Source organism: Fundulus heteroclitus, chromosome 2 (assembly GCF_011125445.2).
Source record: "Fundulus heteroclitus isolate FHET01 chromosome 2, MU-UCD_Fhet_4.1, whole genome shotgun sequence".
In the NCBI taxonomy this organism is placed as follows: domain Eukaryota; kingdom Metazoa; phylum Chordata; class Actinopteri; order Cyprinodontiformes; family Fundulidae; genus Fundulus; species Fundulus heteroclitus.
This window is the reverse complement of record NC_046362.1, coordinates 36,094,789-36,114,167: the sequence shown is the minus strand read 5'-3', so window position 1 is coordinate 36,114,167 and position 19,379 is coordinate 36,094,789. Positions and strand designations below refer to the sequence as shown.

The 19,379-nt window shown below is 39.8% G+C and overlaps 2 protein-coding genes across 2 annotated transcripts in view; both read left to right on the top strand.

The window, feature by feature from the left end:
* Positions 1-2,807: 2,807 nt before the first annotated feature.
* syt19 (synaptotagmin XIX) lies at positions 2,808-12,874 on the top strand. Its single transcript, XM_012862962.3, has 9 exons — positions 2,808-3,241; positions 6,023-6,256; positions 6,363-6,436; positions 8,335-8,448; positions 9,164-9,343; positions 10,732-10,884; positions 11,021-11,140; positions 11,920-12,031; positions 12,116-12,874. The coding sequence occupies exons 2-9, from the start codon at positions 6,055-6,057 to the stop codon at positions 12,421-12,423; spliced, it is 1,263 nt and encodes a 420-aa protein (XP_012718416.2). The 5' UTR covers positions 2,808-3,241; positions 6,023-6,054; the 3' UTR covers positions 12,424-12,874.
* Positions 12,875-17,789: 4,915 nt separating this feature from the next.
* The window catches only part of nlrc5 (NLR family, CARD domain containing 5), a 52,367-nt gene continuing 50,777 nt past the window's right edge, over positions 17,790-19,379 (top strand). Inside the window, exon 1 of the mRNA XM_036126489.1 lies at positions 17,790-17,847. The gene's annotated coding sequence lies outside the window, so the exon portion shown is untranslated. The remainder of the gene's footprint in view (positions 17,848-19,379) is intronic.

Below are 19,379 nucleotides of genomic sequence, written 5' to 3'. Positions count from 1 at the left end.
CACAAAACTTAAACTGGCCTGACATGATTAGAAGATTTTCAGTTATTTAATAATAACAGTATTTCTCTGTGACTAGTCCTGCAATTTACCCTTTGGTGTACCCCGCCTCTCGCCCATTGAATGCTGGAGATAGGCACTAGCACCTCTCGCGACCCCATGAGGGATATTTTTACAGTGAGAGAGATTATCACAATAAGAACAAATTTAGGTCAGCTTCCAAGTTTCCCAACCTTGACAACTCCCAGACACTCACGAGAAACTTGATGTTTACGTGTCGTTTGTGTAGCCCACAGAACAGTCTCACTGTCAAGGTGCTACCACCAAAACACTACCAATCGATTTCTGTGGAAACACTGGTATACAAGTCTTTTATGAGGATTTGTGTTTCCTTAATGAAAATAAACTCAGCTGTGTCCAACATGCAAGAGATGGATTGCACTTTAGTTAGGCCTCTACTAGAGCTGGATGATATAGGGAAAAAAAGCATATTGATATCATATTGATCAGTATTGATTATTATCAACAAATTCAATACATATATTTTAAGTGCAGCGCTGGCCATTTTATGCTCTTGCTAAGCGACTTATTTTCAGATACAGAACACACAAACACTGAATTCATACTCAACCCTTTATTCAACTAACTTTTTACCAAAACTGCAAGTTTTAAAAAAGAGAAAAGAACATGCCCTCTCTGAACTCTTTGAAGGGGGCGGAGCTTGGTTCCTGGGTCTGGGTTGTGATTGGCTGGGAGGATGTAATGAGTGTAATATTAATCCACATGGCTAGAATGCAAAAGGAAGGAAAACTGTTATTCTATTGAACTTTTTATTGACCCTTTTTTTCTGTCATTGTTATACGTCTATCCATCGATATATATTATTATTGAATTATCGTCCAGCTCCAGCCTCTACCCCAATTCCTGCCCAGCATGCTTAGTTAAATCCAAGTGGCGATTTTCTTTTTGGCCAGGCAGTGTGTCTCATAGATGTCCATTAAGCAATTTTATATCTCAAATTAATGTAACCCTATTTAATAACAATAAGGCTGTCTGCTGCTGACTGCCAACAGATCATTCTTCAGACGGAACAACACAAAGCGAGGAGGAGCAGAGAGGACACAGAGGTGACAAAGCTGCTTTTTTCAGCAGATTTGATTGAGGGGGCAAGGACTGCCCCATCTTGCCCTAGCGTAGAACCGGCCCTGGCTCAGTTGTTATTTGTTGTGTTTATTTATTTTTTATTATGCCTATGTGAATCTTGAGTTTGTTAAATAGATAAATAAAATAATTCCTCTCAATGACGACAGGATCCTGAAGGCCAGCCAAGGTCATCCACACCAAACCTTCTCATTCGTGTCTTTATGGACCTTGCTTTGTGCTCTGGTGCAGTCATGATGAAGAGGAAGGAGCCATTTCAGTTTGCTGGACCAAACTGCAGCGAACGACGTATGAGTAAAGTAGATGTTTTAATTAAAAAATACGGACTAAACTTTCTGCAGGGAAGAAGACAAAAAAAAGAGTGAGAAATCTTGAGAATTGATGCGAAGCTGAGATAAATTAAACAAATGAGCTGAAGAGTGGAACGTAATGAACTGTAGGGAAACAGAAAATATAACAAAATGTACACAGAATAAACTAGGAACAAAATCCCCAAAAGTGCAAATTAAAACATAAACAAACACCTAAGAATGAATAGAATCAGGGGATAACAAAGGAAAGCAGGATCTTTACACCAGTGCACTTGGTCGCTCTACTCGCTGTCTTTGAGTAGATCTGAAGACCGCAGGAAGTTTGGAAGAAGTTTGGAGGTCTTCATGGCCATTATACTCCTGTGGCCATAGAGGTGGTTGGAACATCTGATCTCTATCATTCAGATGGGTGAACTAATACTTTTACTATATGTAGTGTATGTTTCTATTTTTCCAGAGGAATGTTGTCAGACAAGGAACCAGCCTTGTTAAAATCTTTCTTCCTCGTACTCGTAATGCCACCTGTTGATTAACTAACAACTGTCTGTAACTCCTGTTGATGTGGAAACTATTTTAGGCACATTTCCTCCAACGTGTTGCATGACTGCCTTCCAGCCGGTCGTGATCACAGTAACAACAGCTGAGAGTCAGAGAAACAGTTAGAAAAAGCATCTTTTGGGTTTGAAGGCACTCTTTACCACCATGGTCCTTTTTTTTTTTTTTTTTTTTTTTACAGCCGCAGTAAATTTGAGCCGTTGTGGCCACATTTGGTGGAAATGTTGAAATTTTATGTTTATGCTGATGCTTTAATCCAAAGCAATTTACCAATGAGGATATAACAATGCAGTTAATATCATATATATCATAATATCATATATATATATATATAAGGTAATAATAAGCTAGTTGGTCAGGTTCTGTTAGAGATGGCGGTGCAGAAGTGGAGAGCAGGCGAGGAGGCGATTCCTGGGTCAATGTGAGCTTCTGAGCTTTCTGTGTCTCTGCTCTGTCTTCTCTAAGCCCCAGTGGGTGGAGGCAGATGAGCGTTCACACTGAGCCTGGTTCTGGTTCTGCTGGAGGTTCTCCTCCCTGTTAAAGGGGAGTTTTCCTCTCCACTGTCGCTTCATGCATGCTCAGTATGAGGGATTGCTGCAAAGCCATCAACAATGCATACAACTGTCCACTGTGGCTCTACGCTCTTTCAGGAGGAGTGAATGCTGCTTGGAGAGACTTGATGCAACCTGCTGGGTTTCCTTAGAGAGGAAACTTTCTCACCAACCTGGAGGATCTGATGGAGTCTGACTTTAGAAAGTGGCTTGAGATGACGTGTTGTGTCATGAATTGCTGCTATATAAATGAAACAGAATTGAATTGAATTTGATACCAAAACATTTACACATCATAACCACATATGCCTTTAGTTCATATTTAGTTTTCCCTCTCTGGGCATGTTTCCAGTGATCCTGCAGAGGAGTGCTGAAATGGAACCTGAGGTCATGAGTTTCCTGAGACATCATTTAAATCTTCTCCAACCTGTTCTCCCAGCATGCTGTGCAGGAAGTCATGTGTCGAGCGAGTGAGGAGGCAGAGAGGAAGGAGAGGGAGCGTGTCTAGAGTTTGCAAAGCAGGAGGAACGGTTCGATGGCAGGACGTTAGTCTGAATTGCTCTGCGGGGGAACTTCGTTTGTTTCTCTGACAACTGATGGGCTCTGACAATGGATTTACAGCATTGGAAGAAAAGAAGGAGTGAGGAGTTTTATAAAGTTTAACAGGTAAATGTTTTATGTGCTCTAAGTTGTTACACATGGAAAGTGGCAGGTTTACACAAAAGTGCACAAAATGTTTTAGAAACGGTTTTCGGTCAGTTTGTAAAGAGTGTGAATGAGATGCAGGTTTTATTTAATTGTGAATACCTTTCACTACCTGTAGATCTTCCTTCCAACACTCGTTATGATTTGCATAGCGAGTGAGCAGGCTGTGTTATTTGACTGAGACATATCTGATAGGAGATATTCTTGTCCTCCTACCACCATCCAGCAGCCATGCATATATTCTCTTTATCCCAGGAGAACATATCTGGGTTCCTCGGTGGCAGGACCAATGTGTCTGTGTCCAAAATTCGTTCTGCAGCTTAGGAATTCAGCTAAAAATATTTGGATACTTACAGGAGGCGAGATGTTCTCCTTTTCTCCTAATCCCTGACTGACTGTACCAAGAGCTGTCTTCAGAACGTTGTGTGTTGCAAATGTGTTAAAAATACAATTCAATCCCACAAAATATAAAGTTGCTCTTATTTGCAGCTCAGAGATGAACATTTTACCAGTTATTATTACTGGTTACAAAAACTCAGCTAGCAGGACTGATTCCAAATTAATTTGTCACACATCTGAACCAGAATGCTTTTATTGTCATCACACAATAACATGATTTAATTGTTTCAGCTGCTGTTGACAGGTGCATGTAAGGAGAGTATATAAGAATACAAATATAAAGGAAAATCACCAGCGATAAAAACTAATCATATTACACAAAAAATATATTAACTTAATAGTTTATATTGTGAGTTCATCTGTCAATGGGTGTGTTTATCTTTGATCAGGACCAAAGCACAGACAGGAGCTGGGAAGCCACTTGTTGGATAATGAGTAATTTATTAAAATAACTCACGCTTACATGATGGAAGGAAGCGGGGACACGGTGAAGAAGCGACCAGAACCGGGTAGTATGACCCAACAATGAGTGAGACTGAATCAGCTGCTTATATAGGGAGGAACAACAGGTGGCAATTAACACAGGCGAGGAGAGCAAAGGCAATTAGAGGCAGGAGGAGAAAATCATCTATAGGAATACATGAAGGATGACCAAATATGAAAGAATAAACTAAACTGAGGACAGGCAGGCAGGAAAACAAAGATCCAACAGAACAACTAATATCACAATGGACAGAAACTAAAACAGGAACTGAATCTAACAGACTGATAATATAAAGTGAGATCTGAAAAACTTAAACAAGGAACTATAGATAGATACTAAAGGGTGCAAACACAATCTGACTGCAGGATCCCCAGGGAGCCACAATAAGGGATCCTATATCATTCTTTGGATTTTTGTTGGATATCATGTTAGAACAGCTGCCATTTATCTTAATATTGAATTTTCTGCTTGTAAATGTGTTCCTGTGATTTGTAGACTCTAGATGTGGCGGTGGTAGAACAAGGAATGAACAAATAAATCAGTAATAAGGCAGGTAACAAACTAATGTTTAATGAGCAGAACAAATGTGCGGTAATGAAGGAAGGCACCGGCAAACATTCAGAACCGAATCAAACCCGAGAAAAGGTTGAGACTGCGATAAATGCTGAAATCCCACAGCAGGAAGAAACAGAGAGTCTCACTGAGAACAGCGGAAATCAGAGGAACATTGATGTGTTGGAGGCTAAGACATGCAGATGAAAGAAGATGAAAACTCAAATCTGATTTATATAGAAAGCAGAAAGGCGAAGAAACAAGAAAACCAAAGGGTCAGAGTCAGGAAATTAAAACAAAGATACACAGTATAAAACAAACCTCCAAAATGCTATATCAAACGATCCATACACAACGAGGCTGGATATTATTTCCTTTTGAAACAGAACTAACGGCTTTATTTAGCTCTCCTTCTCTCAGCCACTCAGACTCCATCCTAAACGATCAGATCCTGGCGGAGCTAAATACAGCTTGAAATTCACATAAACTATTTGAAGGTTTGGATGTTGCTCAGCGCCACAATCCGTCCACGCCGACCGAAGTATCCACCAACAGGAGGCGACTCCCCTAAAGTAGCAGAGTTACCTGGAAAGACAGAACTTATTCAGTCAAACCAACTTCTCAAAGTACAGAACAATTACAATAAAAGTTTTTTTTTGTAGAAAATACTTTGGACAAAACAATAATGTGTCTAAGATATATCAATAAAGGTCCAGATGTTGAATAATAGGCTTACAGCTCTGTGGGGTCGGGTCCAGCAGCCCAAGTGGCTAATAATGGAGAGCGATGGGAGAACATGCAAACTCCATGGGCTGGGATTTGAACTCTCGACCTAACAGGCCTGCCAACGGTGTCGCTGCGTAGCCCTGTCTTCTGGGAATGTCTCTGTTAATCTTTTCCTTCCTCATAGTTGTGAGAGTGACACAAGCTTTCCACTTATTTATGTTCATAAACAAGAGTTTCTTGATAAGATATTTAAAACAAATCCTTTCTGCATAAGCCTATTATATGTGAATGTCTTATTTTTTAAAAGTCCCAACTTTTCTATTTTAGAAACTGGATTTATGAAGTGCTAAATGTGAATCAGCTGCTTAATTCAGCGTTCGATGCTTTATTTATTCACGTATTTACAGTCAGCAAGCAAAGGCCATTTAATACCAACAAATTATTGATGAACGCGTCTCCAGAAAGTGTTGAAATGCCACCTGTGCCTTTTCTACATACTAACCAAATCTCTGTTTAGACAGAAACGATCTTGTTTTTCTAAATCTGCTGAAACCATGAGAATCTTTCTGGTCCTACTGCAGAGCACGGAGAGGCTACATGGACGCAGGGAGACATGGTGACTTTTGTGGAGCTGCCAGCCAACGCTGGGCTGCTGTCAACCACCAGAGAGCTGAGGATGCCGTTCTCAGAGGCAGTCAAGTTCTGCATTCTGGGCATTTCTATCCTTCTCCTCGTCGTGGCGCTGGGCATCTTGATCTGGCAGATCTGCAGATGCTTCTCTCAGAAACACACTTCATACCCCCATCAGGACACAGGTCAGAGGAGCTCACTGTCACACACTGCAGCATAACCTGAGGAGGACTGGTGTCCAATCAGGAAATAGATTCCTGGACATGAGGGTGTTTATGCTTTTTGTTCCAGTGAGCAGTGATCTGTTGTATTCAGAGGAAAAACCGTCGACAGCGGAGAACTACTCAGCTTCTCCAAGTACCAAGGTAATTTAAAACGGAGTCTAAAAGGGCTCCTCTGGCTTTTAGGAAGAACAGATAATGTTTTAGATGAAAAAGTAAAAAACAACAATTATCTGCATTTACATCCATTCATTAGTCAGAGGCAGGTTACCAGTCAATCATTAAGCACTAAATGTAAATCAGTACATGCATTTTTACCCCAATTCAAAAGTGAGAAAAAAAAAACACCAAATGTGACTCTCAGTGACCCTCTAACTAATTAAACTGATTAATTTCTACCTACAATGAATATTTCTGTGTTATATCACTTGCAAAAAACAGAAATAATTAATGGACTCTCACCTGAAAACATGGCCATATTCAATAGATTGGAATATTATTGAAAAGTTAATTCATTTCAGTAACTCCATCACTGAGTGAAGCACATAATATAGATTAATTACACACAGACCGATGCTCTCAAGCCTTTATTTCTCTTAGCAATAATGACTTTTCTGCGTATAGCTAAAGAAAACATGACATTTAGGATTAGAATATTACATTAGACCAATACAAAAAAAAAATGTATACAGAAATGTGGGGAAAATGAAAAGTATGTTTAATACCTGCAAAGCGAGCCTCATCCAAATGTTTATTCTAATTAATTGAATATGACTGCACTGGTGTGACCTGGCAATCAAAGCGAGAATTTAGATCATAAGTTATAGGACATCATCTTCATCGACATTTGTTAAGAAAACTATATCTGAGGACATATTTTAGGATATCTGCAGCTGTGATCCCTGCATGCTGGAGAAAAAGGCGTTCTACGGTAGAATATGTCGTCAGCAGCACATGATGGGTGTGGTGTTTGTGTTATGCTGTCTTACATGACGGATGTGTTTGACTTCGCTCATCCAGTTGTTTGGATAGTCTGCTTATATCTTCATAACTCAAAGCTAACGCTGCACTCTGGTTAAATGTAAAAACACAAAGGGACATTTACAGCTACAAATCCTGTAAAACATATGAAGTTTGATAAAATATAGAATTTTATCCTACTTAATTCTGGTAAGTGTTTATGCTGTATTTCTAACATTACATGATCTAAAGTCACATTAGCACCCCTTTGGTGTATTCTATTTAGACTTTATATGATGGACCAACTCGTACGTAACAGTGGAGTAGAAGAAAAAGGAGGCAAGAAAAACTTGCCTCACAAGGCAAGTTTATTTATATAGCAGTTTTCAATAACAAGACAATTCAAAGTGATGTAAATGAATAGAAAAACAGAAACATTACATTAACAAAGGAATAAGCAAAGTAAATCTTTCACTAGACTTCTTTAGTTTCACTGGAACAAGCTTAATCACTAACATTCAAAATAAATGTTTTTATTCATGCATTAATAAACATACAGAAATCACAGTGCCTAATTGTTTCAATTCATAATAAGAGATAAACTAGGAATCCTTGCAGGGTTTCTGATCTAAAGTAGTTTTATCCAACATTTCTAAAGGTACAACGAGAATAACTTAATTTGTTTTATTGCAATAACATTGCAATAAGAATAAGTTAAGTAAATCCTTGAGTTCTTTAGTTTCACTGGAACAAGATTTATCACCAATTGTTTTTATTCATAAGAAATACACTAAGTACGTCCTTGGGGGTTTCTGATCTAAAGTTGTTTCGGCCCACTTTTCTAAGAGCTGCAATCAACTAGACTTCTTCTGTTTTATTGTAATACAAAGAAACAAAGTACATCCTTAAAGCTCCACTGATCTGACTGTTCTGAAACTACAGCTAAAACAGGCGGCAAGCAGAATAAAGGGAAAAAACACACAGCAAAGGTGGTGTGTGTATCTGTGTGTTAGGGTAAGCACATCTGGAGGATTTGAGAAATGAACTTGTTTCAATATTTTAAGCCAAGCTCATGTCTGCAGGTGGAGGATGTGGGTTCTAAAGCCGACAGACTGAGCCGCTGTTTGTCCCAGGAAATATTTCCGTCAGGATCCAGCCAGGTAGAGGGCGACACCACAGAGCACAAAGCCGTTAAGGTAAGACATACTGAAAAATACCATTCCTTAACACCATACAATTATCACCTGATCCTCAGTGGGTCCTAAAATTATATGATTATAACCTCAAACAGGACATATTACATTTTTTCACCTGTGATGTCATTTACCGAGGAAAATGACATCACATGTCATTTACCTTTATTTTATTTATACTAAAATAAAGGAAGAGTGTGTGAAAATTAAGAGTCTGTGACAATTAAGAGACTAAATAAATGGGAGAATATGGTGATCAACTGTGTCAAATGCAGCACTGAGATCTAACAGGACAAGTATAGACACAAGTCCATTATCTGAGGCCATGAGAATATCATTAGTGACTTTCACCAGAGCTGTTTCAGTGCTATGATGAGCTCTGAAGCCTGACTGAAACTCCTCAAGTAGGTCATTACTTTGTAAATGTTCACATAGTGGATTAGCAACTTCATTCTCAAGAATTTTAGATAAGAAAAGAAGATAAGATATAGGCCTGTAATTTATTAAGTCATCTTGATCAAGAGAAGGTTTCTTAAGTAAAGGTTTAATAACAGCTACTTTAAAAGCCTGTGGTACATATGCATTTACTAAGGATAGATTAAGGATATGGTGTTCAGGATCTGGGTTTACAGCTCTGGAGAACTCAGCATACATGATGATGGATTAGAAAGAAAAAAACAACACATACGCTAATTTTACTGTGAACCTCCTTCATCAGATTCACGGCTCGCTGCGTTTCTCCGTCTACTACGACCAGCTGCAGGCGTGTCTGGTGGTCACCGTGCTGCAGGTGGAGGGGCTGGTGGACAGCGGCCAGACCCCAGGCCTGCAGCCGTTTGTGAAGCTGCGCCTCATGTGGGCTGGATCAGAGGCGACAGAGCTGGAGGGATTAAAAGAGGTAATGAATCCGTATCTGTTGATCGGAGGGAGGTGTTTTTGGGGAAGACACAGATAGGCACTCTGTGGGCACAGAGATCGGCTGGACCAAGTATTCTATTCAATTCAAGTTTTTTATATAGCGCCAATTCACAACACGTCATCTCAAGCCACTTTCTAAAGTCAGACTCCATCAGATCCTCCAGGTTGGTGAGAAAGTTTCCTCTCTAAGGAAACCCAGCAGGTTGCATCAAGTCTCTCCAAGCAGCATTCACTCCTCCTGAAAGAGCGTAGAGCCACAGTGGACAGTCGTCTGCATTGTTGATGGCTTTGCAGCAATCCCTCATACTGAGCATGCATGAAGCGACAGTGGAGAGGAAAACTCCCCTTTAACAGGGAGGAGAACCTCCAGCAGAACCAGAACCAGGCTCAGTGTGAACGCTCATCTGCCTCCACCCACTGGGGCTTAGAGAAGACAGAGCAGAGACACAGAAAGCTCAGAAGCTCACATTGACCCAGGAGTACTTTCTATGTTAGATGGTAATAGAGGATGATCTGCCTCCCCTGATGATGTCACAGCTAACAGAAAACCAGACCAGGTGTACCTTCTATGAGGAGAAAAATGACAGGGAACAAAAAGTTAAAAGCTGAAATAACAACAAACAATGCAGATTGGAGAACAGTAGGAGAACTCAGTAGAGAGAGAGAAATAGACCCTGATGTCCTCCAGCAGCCTAAACCTATAGCAGCATAACTACAGAGATAGCTCAGGGTAACATGAGTCACTCTAACTAGAAGCTTTGTCAAAAAGGAAAGTTTTAAGCCTAGTCTTAAAAGTAGACAGGGTGTCTGCCTCCCGGACCAAAACTGGGAGTTGGTTCCACAGGAGAGGAGCCTGATAGCTAAAGGATCTGCCTCCCATTCTACTTTTAGAGACTCTAGGAACCAGCAGCAGACCTGCAGTCTGAGAGCGAAGTGCTCTGTTAGGAACATACGGGGTAATCAGAGCTCTGATATATGATGGAGTTTGATTATTAAGGGCTTTATAAGTTAGAAGAAGAATTTTAAATTCTATTCTTGATTTAACAGGAAGCCAATGAAGGGAAGCTAAAATTGGAGAAATATGATCCCTCTTGATAATTTCCATCATAATTAGACTATATGAACGTGAATGGTTCAACATCATTTATTGGTACAGTTACTTTGAGTGATGAACATAACTAGTAAAGCCTAAATGAGACAAATCATTTTAAAAAAAATCCGAGCTTCTGGCTGTTCAAACTAGTCTTGTGCTCTAAGGTTGTCTGTGATTTGAAGGATGTGCTGACCTCCAATCTTCAGCCCTTTTATACTGAAACATGCGGTGATGATACTCTGACATGTTGCTGGTTTTGGCCGTGATCCTGTTAGGGTCCAGCGAAGCCACGCGTGCTGTGGACGGTGCTGCAGGAGTGGCACACCCGTGTTGTGAAAGGCAGCTGTAGTCCTTCTTATGGAGACCAGTTTAGCTGCATTCTGCAGCAGGACAAGGGCATGCTGGATCGCATCACGCTTAGGATGGAGGTGCTGCACCACACAAACACGCCTTACACTCACTAACCCTGTAACTGTACCTAACAGGAGCTGCAGACTGTATCTAGTCTGATGTTTTGGAGAATAATTGAAAAATAATTGACTGTTTCCTATGTGTCTCTTTCAGGTGAGGGACTTTGATAAGTTCTCCAGGCACATGGTGCTCGGAGAGGTCCGGGTTCCTCTGGGTCAGCTGAACATCTCCTACCCTCTGGAGCTGCAAGAAGATCTGCAGATACCACAGAAGGTGATGTGAAACTAGGCACAAACACAGAAAGCTGAGCAAGCGAATTAAAAAACCCAACGTCCTTTTTACCCTGGTGGGAAAATAAAAATGTTTCTTTTGTTTTTTTTAAAGACGGAACCAATTTTAACAGCTTGGTTTAGTACGAATGCAGACTAAGTTTTATATTTCCGCCGTTTTATATTTCCGTTTATGATCCGCCCTCTGCTTTGCTTCACTGTTGGGATGCGGTACCGGCAGGCTTAAGATTTGCTCAGATGCAACTTTCCAAATTAAATTAACACTGACATATTATTTTTAAAGAAGCTTTCCCCTTAAACCCTCCCAACCAAACCACGCCATGAACTTCCTCGTATAACATGCTAACTGAAGGCCAAGGGGTTTGAGCTGGAGCTCTTATTTTCCACTTTTATGGAGTAATATTTCTACAACATCCAATCGCAAGAAGATTTGCAGCTGTCTGGGTTCTTTAGAACAGAGTTCACCAAGCTTTTTGAAACTGAGATCTACTTCATTGGTGTTGTGTCACCCTAACTTTGAACTAAAAGAGTCAGAGTTCACCTTAACTTTATGTAAAATAAAAATTCATGCTTTGTTATTGATATTGTCATTTTTAAATCTATATAAACGAAAGTGCGATTAAACATGCTGGTTAACCCTTGATTTAGAAGATAGAATATTATTCTGAAAACAGAATCTGAAGTAGAAAGTCACCAACTCTGTCCCCTAAATCCAACATGGCGCTGTCATTAAATGGACTACCGCTCTCTCGCCGTGTGCAGGACCTCGTTGGAGAAGCGCTGCTGTCGCTGAAGTATCTTCCCACCTCTCAGCGGCTCGAGGTCGGCCTGCTGAAGGTCAGGACCCCCTTTGCCGAGCCGTCCACTGCTGCAGGTGATTCCCAAACTTTAATCCAAACACAAAATGACTTCACGCGTCTCTCCGCGCTGACTCGCTTTACGTGTGCGTGCTCCACAGCCCTGTACGCCAGGATCAGCGTTCAGTGGAATCAGAGCAAGCTGAGGTACCAGAAGACTTCTGTAGTCCCCCGCTGCCCGGTGACCGTCTTCAACGAGGTCCTCATGTTCTCCCTGCCAGACTTCCCCCTGGAGCAGTCTAAAATCTCAGTCTCAGTGTACGAGACGCAGACCGCTGGCAGTTCGGGCAAATGTCTGCTCGGACAGCTGAGCGTGGGGAAGGACCGAAGCTCGGAGGACGAGCACTGGGCCTCGATGCTGCGCTCGGTCCGGCAGCCGGTGGCAAAGTGGCACGGCCTGCTGGTTTAAGCTGTGGTTCTGAAGCATCGGCCACGGCACTCCACCGGTGTTTGAGTCCGGTCCTGTTCAGCTGTAAGATGAGGCACCGCTCCTGTTATCAGTGGGAACACTTTTCCTTCCCTCCTCCACAGGATTTAACTACACTTGTGTTTAGATACATGATACTGAGAACACACTATATCATTTTTACCTGGGCGATCTCTTTCAGTCTGACCTGAAAATATTTTTATAATGAAAGTTCTGAAGAATATTCAATTACTTTACACAGCTAACTTGTTTGCATTAAATGTTTGCTTTTTATTTTCCCCTCAAATTAAATGTAATATTTTAGTTTCATGAATTCATGTGTTTGGTGCCCGCTGCACACCAGTACTTGTCTAACCACTGGAAAAAATGTGTTTATATAGAATATCCTAATGAGTATGTCTGTTACTGGAAAAACAATAAAGAATAACACTGATGACTCAGCATGCAACTGTCCTGAACTTTCTGAATATGATAAATCTTTTGTTTCCAGGTTGATTTGTGGGAGAGCTGATCTGGATGGCGGTGATCAGTGAAGCCAGCCTACCACAATGCATGGGTTTTGTGGATTTTGGGGTTTAGGCTCCCAGGGTTTCTGCTTAATACAAAAACAAATACTTTTGTATTTATTATGGGATATGCCAAAAAAAATAAAATCAAACCCAACGTTTACAGCACGTGTCAAACTCAAGGCCCGTGGGCCGAATCTGGCCCGTCAAGGCAATTTATCCGGCCCTCAAGAGCCAAAAAAGGCATATCATGTAATAAAGTATAGAGTATAAAGAGAAATATCTCATTTTAAAGTGTATAAAGTGGCTAAAAATGTGCCTTCTGTAGCAAATGTTTTTTTTAACTGTGTAGTAAGCATCCTGCCACTAGATGTCAGGTTTTCCACAACACATTTAAACAACCCAGAAAAGTCCAAAAAGAGAAAAAGTGACACAGAATGATGAGTTTAAAGTGTAACTTGCCCCAATATAAATTGATTTTTTAAGTTACTCTGAATTTATTTACATTTTTATGTGAACTGGAATGAAATTATGAAATCAAAAGCATCATCTGTACAGGTACAACCGGCCCTTTTAATGACTTCATGATGCCAAAGTGGCCCAGTATAGAAATGAGTTTGACAGCCCTGGTTTACAGGAACCTGTGGTAAAAACTAATCGCAAACCCTAAAAAAAATCAGCATCAATTATTTGCTGCTGTTCTTTAAAAACATTTTTTAACTCCCATGACTCTGAGTTATGATGAGATCACCTTGGGTCCTCATCCAGCCTCGTTTCTCACAGTTCCAGTTGTTTTTAACCTTAATCCATCACAAATTTAGATGAGCAGCTAGTTAATGACTTATGGAGATCAACACATATCTGCTTAACTTGTACGGCGCATCTTAGTTACACACAAATCACTGATCACTGAGAACAAAGATCAACTTAAAGTATAAATTTACATTTTTTTTTGTTATATTTATTTAATAAGGACGTTTAGGGGTGCCAACAGTGACAGGATTTTAATGTGGGCAACTCATCCAAGAGCCCAAAGCAGCATTGGAGGAGTTTTGTGTTTATTTCTTGTTTAATTTTCCGTTTAATCCCGGTTTCTGGTGGCATGACTCAGCTTTTGGAGCAGGCTTGGTTTTCTTTTCAGGAGTCTGTCACTGTTTCCGTGAGGCCTGCTGTTCCTTATGGGTGATCTCTGCTGCCACCTTCTGTTCAGGCTCTGGTTGTTTAAAAGTGGGAAAAAGTTGTATTGACAAATTAAACTTTGGAAAATAATATAATGCATATATTTATCTGAACCTCTAAATAAAATAGCACTAACTCCCCCTCCAATTAACTCTCATTAATTTCCTCTATATCTCATTGATAAGATAAATAAAACACAGAAAATAATAGACCTACATTGTTTTGTGAAAGCACTTTGAGCTGATGCAGCATTTCTGTAGTAAATTCATTTCTTGACAATATTTAGTGTATAAAACATTAGAATTAGTAAAGCAACTGATGTGTAAACAAAAGCTAGAAATAATCTTTTTGCAAACAATGAAACTGCTTTATTATTTAAAATCTCATTTTATTCCAACTGTTGTACAGAACAATAGCAGAGGTAGCAACCAGTTACATTTACTTGAAACCTTTTCAAAATAAAAGCTACTTCTAGGAGTAAAGTTAATGCAGCGTCCAAATGTTATTTCATAGTAGTGCTGCTGTTGAGTACAACCTCTGTCTACGATCCATTTACATCTAGTTAATTCACTGAATGAAGATCGACTGTAAGCAAGTTCCATTGTTCTGATCTTATGTTAAATCTGCTGAGCACAGTTTGCCACATGCCTCATTTTTTCAAGTGGGGCAAAACTGTCAAGTCCAAAGTACTCGCAGGCCAAAATAAATAAATTAATAAATTTTAAACGACAAAAACGGCAATATTTTATTTAAAGAAGTCAGATTATACGTCAAAGCAGGTTTAGAATATAAACTTTATATTTAAAGTTTCCTTAAATATAAATAATTTAAGGAAACCCATGGAAATGAAGTGATTACAGAGTCAAGTTTCCTAAAAAAATTCTTAGGTAGAGATACTGGAATTTTTTTTTAATAAATAAAGAATTTAAGGGAGAAACCCTATCTTTATTGCATTAACTCTACCCACTAGGGAAACAGGGAAGGACCTTCAGAACTGAATGCTATTTTGAGGCCTTGCCACAAGAGGGAGAACGTGAGCTTCATAAGGCAAAGCAAGTTTATTTATAAAACACTTTTCATTAACAAGACATTCAAAGTGCTGTCCACTTTGTAATTGTCTTTTGATGCTTTTGGAGGTTCAGGTCTGAGTCCATGACTACACCCAGATTTCAGGCCTGATCAGTGGTTCCTAGCTGAAGCAGCTGAAGCTGTGTGCTCACTCTTGATCTCTCCTCTATTGGTCGAAAAATAATTATTGCCATTTTGGTTTTATTCAGTTGTAGATTGTATTGTCATTAAACACCTTCATAAGGGCGGTCTCTGTACTGTGGTGAGGAAACCTGACTGGAAAACGTCAAAGCAGCTGGTCGTTGTTAAGAAGGTGTTTAATTGTTGAAAATCAGCTTTTCCAATAATCTAACTGATAAAAGGGAGGTTTGGGATGAGCCTGTAGTTCTGCAGAGGTAGTTTGTCCAAATTATTGTCCAAACTTATTGTGTACAATGTTATAGGGAGTGTGCAATAGTGAGAATTCACAGATTTTATTTGTTATCAATTCACTCTTAGACCAATTACTCCTATAACCTGAAAATGTACCAAAGTGAGAGATAGTGTCCAAGATGACTGGAATGGTGCACTGAGGATTAGTGATACAAAGCAGGATATTATCCGCGTACAGATAAATTTTACTTATTGCTTCTATAGTACTGTATTACTGTATAAGAGGGTTGGATCAGACTGACCGGGCAAGCAGTCGGGATAAAGAGCTGCTTTGTAACTAAAATATGGGACAGAGTGCCTGTTTAGAGATCATTCTAGCACAGGGATGGTGGTAAAGAGTTTTTAGTCATTTTCTAAACTAAGTTCACATTGTCTCAAGGTTGTGAAGAGATGATGCCAATTTAGTTGATTAAAAGCTTTATCTGTGTTGAGAGAGCGGACAGCTAAATCAAAACACCTCTTTCTGGAAGCAAATTAAATGAAATGGTGCCATCTACTAAATAAGAAATGCCTGTTTTAAATGAAACCAGTCTGGATGAACCGGTTTACTAATTAGTGAGCTCAGTCTCCTAGCCCACGTTTTGGCAGGCATCTTTGATCATACGTCAGTCATATCAGTCTGTAGCTACCTATTTCTTCAGGTTCCTTGCCCTTTTTTTGGTATCGGCATTATAATGGTTTATAGTGGAAGACAGCAGTTATTCACATTTTTAACAGATAAGGTGACAGACGGTCACTGAACTCCTTGTAAAATTCACCAGGATTGCCATCAGGACCAGCTGCCTTTCCACTTTTTAAGGATTTAATCATCCCCTGTATGTCTAGAATTTGATTTTTTTATGTTACATTAGGTCAAACCTGGTTTACAGCTGTGGACATGTCACACAAAATGAAAATGTCTTTGTTCAGAAGAGGTTTAGTATTGCTCCAAATAGAGATGTGACATTCTTTATGACCAATAATTAAATCCTAATGTGTTACTCCTGACTTCATTGTACCGTTTTACTGTACATGGACGATCAAGTCATTCATTGGTATATTTACAATGAATACCTCTCCTCTCCTGGTTGGAGAGAAGAGAAAAGTAGGCAGCAGCGGGGGAGAAAGAACGAGCCGAGCTGGTCTGGTCTGGTCTGGTCTGATCTGAGGTTGATCGTCTGGAGCTTGTCTTGGCCCTCCAGGTGTGAAAGATTGGTGCTCCTTAAGCTAAACCTGACGTCAGTCTGGCCAGCTGCCTCCACTTCCAATCAGAAGAAGCTCTGCACAGGGATGTTAAGGACTCAAAGGAAAGGCCTTGGGCCATAACAACAATACTTATAAAAAAATACACATGAATACCTCATCTACATCTCTTCTTTCTAAATGTATAGTGTTGATGTTTGTTGTAACTTTATTTGAGATAGCAGTTCGTTTTTTGCACTAGTTATGCTTGTTTTATTAACAATTTCCTTTAAATGATCTTCCCAGATGTGCACCTTTTACCCTGTATGCTGCTGCAACAATTCATCATCAAACACGTTTCCAATAGGAAACAGTGAAGTTCCTCTTTGTAGCTAAAATGGGAAAGAGTGCAAGGGGTATGAATACTTTTGGAGGGTGATGTAAATATGACTGTAATATAATCCCCACAGATCAAACATGATCATATATTTTGCTCAGGATTGATCATGGAAACTCGTCCAACATGCCTCATTTTTATCATTTAGTGTCTGCAACAGAGCTGCTAGTACGCGCTCTCTCTCCATGTCAGACCACATCTGACAATAGTTCTAGCAACTTATTAAAATTGATGTTAAAATTTACAGAACAGATCCCCATAACTGAAACACTTGGCTTATTATTTATTAATTAATTTAAAATGTTGGCCTGTTTTTACTGCATTAGCTCACCCACGGACCTAACTGATCTGCGTTATGCCTCCACCTCAGCGCCCTGAGGCTCTTGGCCCAGACTGGTTGGGGCGCAGCGGCAGCGGCAGCGGCACCCAGCTGGATGGAAACAAACGGACCAGACTGTGTCTATCCACTAACATGCCATGTCCCTGTGTATCTCCACAAAACGCACAGGTATGGTGGGGATAGGTAAAACAGGAACCTGCGGCCGCCCCTTGCCGCTCCGAGTCATAAACGAAACCAAAAATAAAATGATCATCCTCTGCGTGGTTTCGCTTTCAAAAAACAGGGAGTCTTCGGTGAAGTGCTGTGCGCCACACCAGCCGCTGGTAAGTCCTTTTTCCTCCCGCTTCTGCGCTTTATTCCCCCACAACATGTGAAGGATGGACGGGCAGCAGCATTCTGAGCCTTTTGCCCTTCGCGCCTGTGCAGCCGCAGCCTGCAGTTTCCATGAGCTGCTAGAAAATGACGCAGGACTTTGGCGATGGTTACCTCAAGCGACCTCGCCTGCGAGTTATTTCAGGACACGCAACAAAGCCCGCTGCGTCCGCGTGTTCGCCGTGGGAGAAGCGCCAGGCTGGATTAACACAGTCCCTGCTCTGGATGTCCACGGAGACTAACCTACGCGCCTCTAATTAATATTAGTTCGTTTTATGCGAGCAACTTCACAGAATAATAAGTAGGCTGTATCATTACGCTAAACTTCAGCGCTCTAGAAAATACAAAGAAACGTAACTTAATCAGCACAAAGTTTTAATGGGAAAAAAATCAAGCCGAGTTTTAATTGTGAACGAGTGATTCAAAAGCAGGAGGAAACCGAACCACAAACCTGGCAACAGTTGGTGCCATTTTACTGCGAGGCGGATCACGTGGTCTGTTTCGAGTTTATCCATAAAGACGGATTATGACTTTACAGACAGTTTACTAAGTGATCCTGCAGAAGTTGTTGTTTTTAACAAATACACGTTATGTTGTAATATTGTAATACGTTGTTTTTTCTAAGTGGGTACTACCCATGCTAATACTACTACTATTACTACTACTACTACTACTGCTACTAATAAGATAAATCATAAAGTACACTGTCTTAACAATCAATTTGTTTTATTAAAATTGTTTACTCTAACAATCACTTCTTAAAACCTGCCCAAAAAGACACACTTTCTCTTTCTGCATCATTGAAACTAAAATTAAAATACAGTAAAGTCCTTCAAGTTATTGTAGAGAAGTATCTTTAAATAAATAAAAACAACAACTACATAGAATCACAGCCTTTATTATGCAGCAAAACTGATGTTGGAATTGATTTGAGGCAGTTTTAGTTGCCCGTCAAACACCTCATTATTTTCACAACTCTTAATTTTTATCAATACAGGGAAGACTTGGGGCAGCTGCAACACTTTTTGCATTTTACTCTATTACTCAGAGATGGTTTTGATTAGACAAACCACATTTTTTATTCAATAAACTTACACCTGTCTGTTAATAGTTAAAACCATTTAAAGCTGAATTAAAAAAGTAAATTTTTCACAAATCACATCTAAATGCTCTAAAAAAGTTATGATAATATTCCAGCTCTATCAGCTTTGATGAAATGACTATTATATATTCGCCTACATGAGTTGGCCTAACATGCAGATATATCTAGAATAGAGTAGGCTTTCAGCGACATAGGAAGAATGAAACAGTTTGTGAGCCAATGAACTAGAATTTGGTCAATTGTCAGTGCATGCATTCATTATTATTATTATTATTATTATTATTATTATTATTATTATTATTATTATTATTATTATTATTATTATTATTATTATTATTATTATTATTATTATTATCCTCAGCACATAAACACATAGTTGTA